General features: G+C 59.2%; 1 protein-coding gene across 1 annotated transcript; it reads left to right on the top strand.

The window, feature by feature from the left end:
• Window positions 1–608: 608 nt before the first annotated feature.
• BMP15 (bone morphogenetic protein 15) lies at window positions 609–2191 on the top strand. The gene is made up of 2 exons (XM_066559806.1): window positions 609–927; window positions 1416–2191. The coding sequence occupies exons 1-2, from the start codon at window positions 609–611 to the stop codon at window positions 2189–2191; spliced, it is 1095 nt and encodes a 364-aa protein (XP_066415903.1).

Here is a 2191-nt window from a genome sequence, read left to right as displayed (position 1 = left end):
CAGACGAGCATGCAGCAATGGGCACAAAGGTGATGAGCCGCTGACAGAGTATCAGCACAGAGTGGAGGTAGCTGGAGGGACTGTCATTGCATGAAAGCACCTTCTCAGGCTCTGTCTAGCCCCACTCCCCCGGGACCCAGGGAGGTCCTGCCTCTTTAAAACCTGATTGAGTCCATGCCTTTAAAATGGGCCGGGGCAAGGACCTCCTACCCTGTAGGAGGAGGCTGAGCCAAGAGCACGTGGGCTGAGTGAGCTGGTTCTCCCACCCCACTTCACCCCACTCCCCTACCCCAGCGCCTTTATAGCTCCCATAGCCAGGCTCTCTGTTGGGCTAGCTTTGCTCCTGGTCTGGATTTTAGTCTGGAATTTGTACCCCTTTTTGCATACAGATTCCCCCCACCTTTCTGTTCCTGTGCCAAGCTGAAGCAGCTGGTGTGGTTGTCCTGTCTTGATAGGAGCTGGAAGCATTCTGGGATCCTTTTGCTGGCGCCCACAGTCAGCTCTGCCTCCCAAGTGAGGAGAAGCATGACTGCAGGTTCTCCCTAATTCTTCTGCTGGCCAGCCCCACCTTGTCCCTCTTACCTGCTCCCTCCCGACACTCACCTATCATGGCTATGCCCTACCCTTTCACTAGCCTCCTCCTTCTCCTTGTTGTGCCCCTTTCCCAGGCTGCAAACCAGTCCCCACTGCCCCTTGGCTCCCTGCCTGCTGTCCCCACCCTGCCCCTCCTGCAAGCCCTGCAAACGCGGGCTCCAGGCAGCCCAGGCTGGCAGGCGGGGCCAGCCACTGGGCAGCCCCTGCGCTACATGCTGAATCTGTACCGGCGTGCTGCTGACCGCGAAGGCCGACCCCGCCGCAGCCGCAGCCTAGGTACCAACACCATCCGCCTGGTACAGGCCAGCTCCCATGGGGGTCAGCCCTGGGCAGGTAAGGAACCGGTGAGCACTAAGGATGGTATGTGCGCTTAGCAGAGCTAGCAGGGTGGGCTTGAGCTCTGAAGGCAATGTCTCTTGCCTGCTTCCTTCCCCCTCTCTACACTGTCCTGGCTGGGGTTGCTCTTGGCCATAGGGTTCCACCTGGCAGGAGTCCAAGGCTCTGCCCCAGGGCTGAGATGGGCAATTGCATAGCTGGCCCTTGTGTGCCCTTCTCTCCTTCCCACTCTGCCTGATGCTCTGCCAGGCTAATGGTGTTGGTGGAGAGGATAGGAAATGTTGCAGACTCTTTGCCCTTCATGCCATGAGCAAGCCTTGTCTCATGGCTTCTGTTTGCTGCAGCTTCTGCCTTGTGCTGGGGCAGATGGCTGTCACAGGCTCTGCTGTGCTGTGTGGGACTGTGGCAGCACCATGACAGAAAGGGGTGCTCCACAGTGCCTCCTGCATTATGCTAACAGGGTACTGGTTACTGCTTCCCTGCAGGTCGCTGGTACTTGCAGGCCCTCACCTACCACATGGAGGGCCAGCCAGAGGTCGAGCACCTCCTCAGAGCTACTGTGGTCTACCTGCCCAGTCTGTCACTGGCCCACGGTCGCCTTCTCTGCGCTCTGGAGCTGGTGATGGCTGGTGAGCCACCCAGGGTGCTGCTCAGCCCTACTGCCCGTCCCCGTCATGGCTGGGTTGAAGTTGATGTCACCCCTTATCTGGTGCTGGGGAACAGCAGCATGGGGAGCCTGGCACTGCAGCATGTCTGTGTGCGTGCTGGCCGAGCAGGAGGCCACGATGCCCCTGTGGCCCCTGGCCACCCTTTCCTCCTTCTCTACCTTAACGATACTCAGGCAGGGTTGGCACCTCTGGCAGCAGAGCCCCACCGACACCGACGTGATACAGGGACATTGGCTCATGACCTGCCCAAGTACCTGCGGGAGCAGGGAGGGGAGAAGAGTGACTGTTCCCTCCGCCCCTTCCCTGTCAGTTTTGCACAGCTGGGCTGGGACCACTGGATCATCGCTCCTCACCGCTACAACCCGCGCTACTGCAAGGGTACCTGTCCCCACCTGCTCCGCTATGACTTCCACGCACCCAACCATGCTGTGGTGCAGAGTTTTGTTCATCAGCTTGTGGATGCCAATGTGCCCCGGCCCTCTTGTGTGCCCTATCGCTACAGCCCCATCAGTGTCCTCATGATTGAGCGCAATGGAGGCATACTGTACAAGGAGTATGAGAACATGATTGCAGAGTCCTGCACTTGCCGGTAA

The sequence above is a fragment of the Molothrus aeneus genome, chromosome 14 (genome assembly GCF_037042795.1).
Source record: "Molothrus aeneus isolate 106 chromosome 14, BPBGC_Maene_1.0, whole genome shotgun sequence".
Classification (NCBI taxonomy): Eukaryota; Metazoa; Chordata; class Aves; order Passeriformes; family Icteridae; genus Molothrus; species Molothrus aeneus.
The sequence above is the reverse complement of the archived record's forward strand: the minus strand, read 5'-3'. Positions and strand labels throughout refer to the sequence as shown.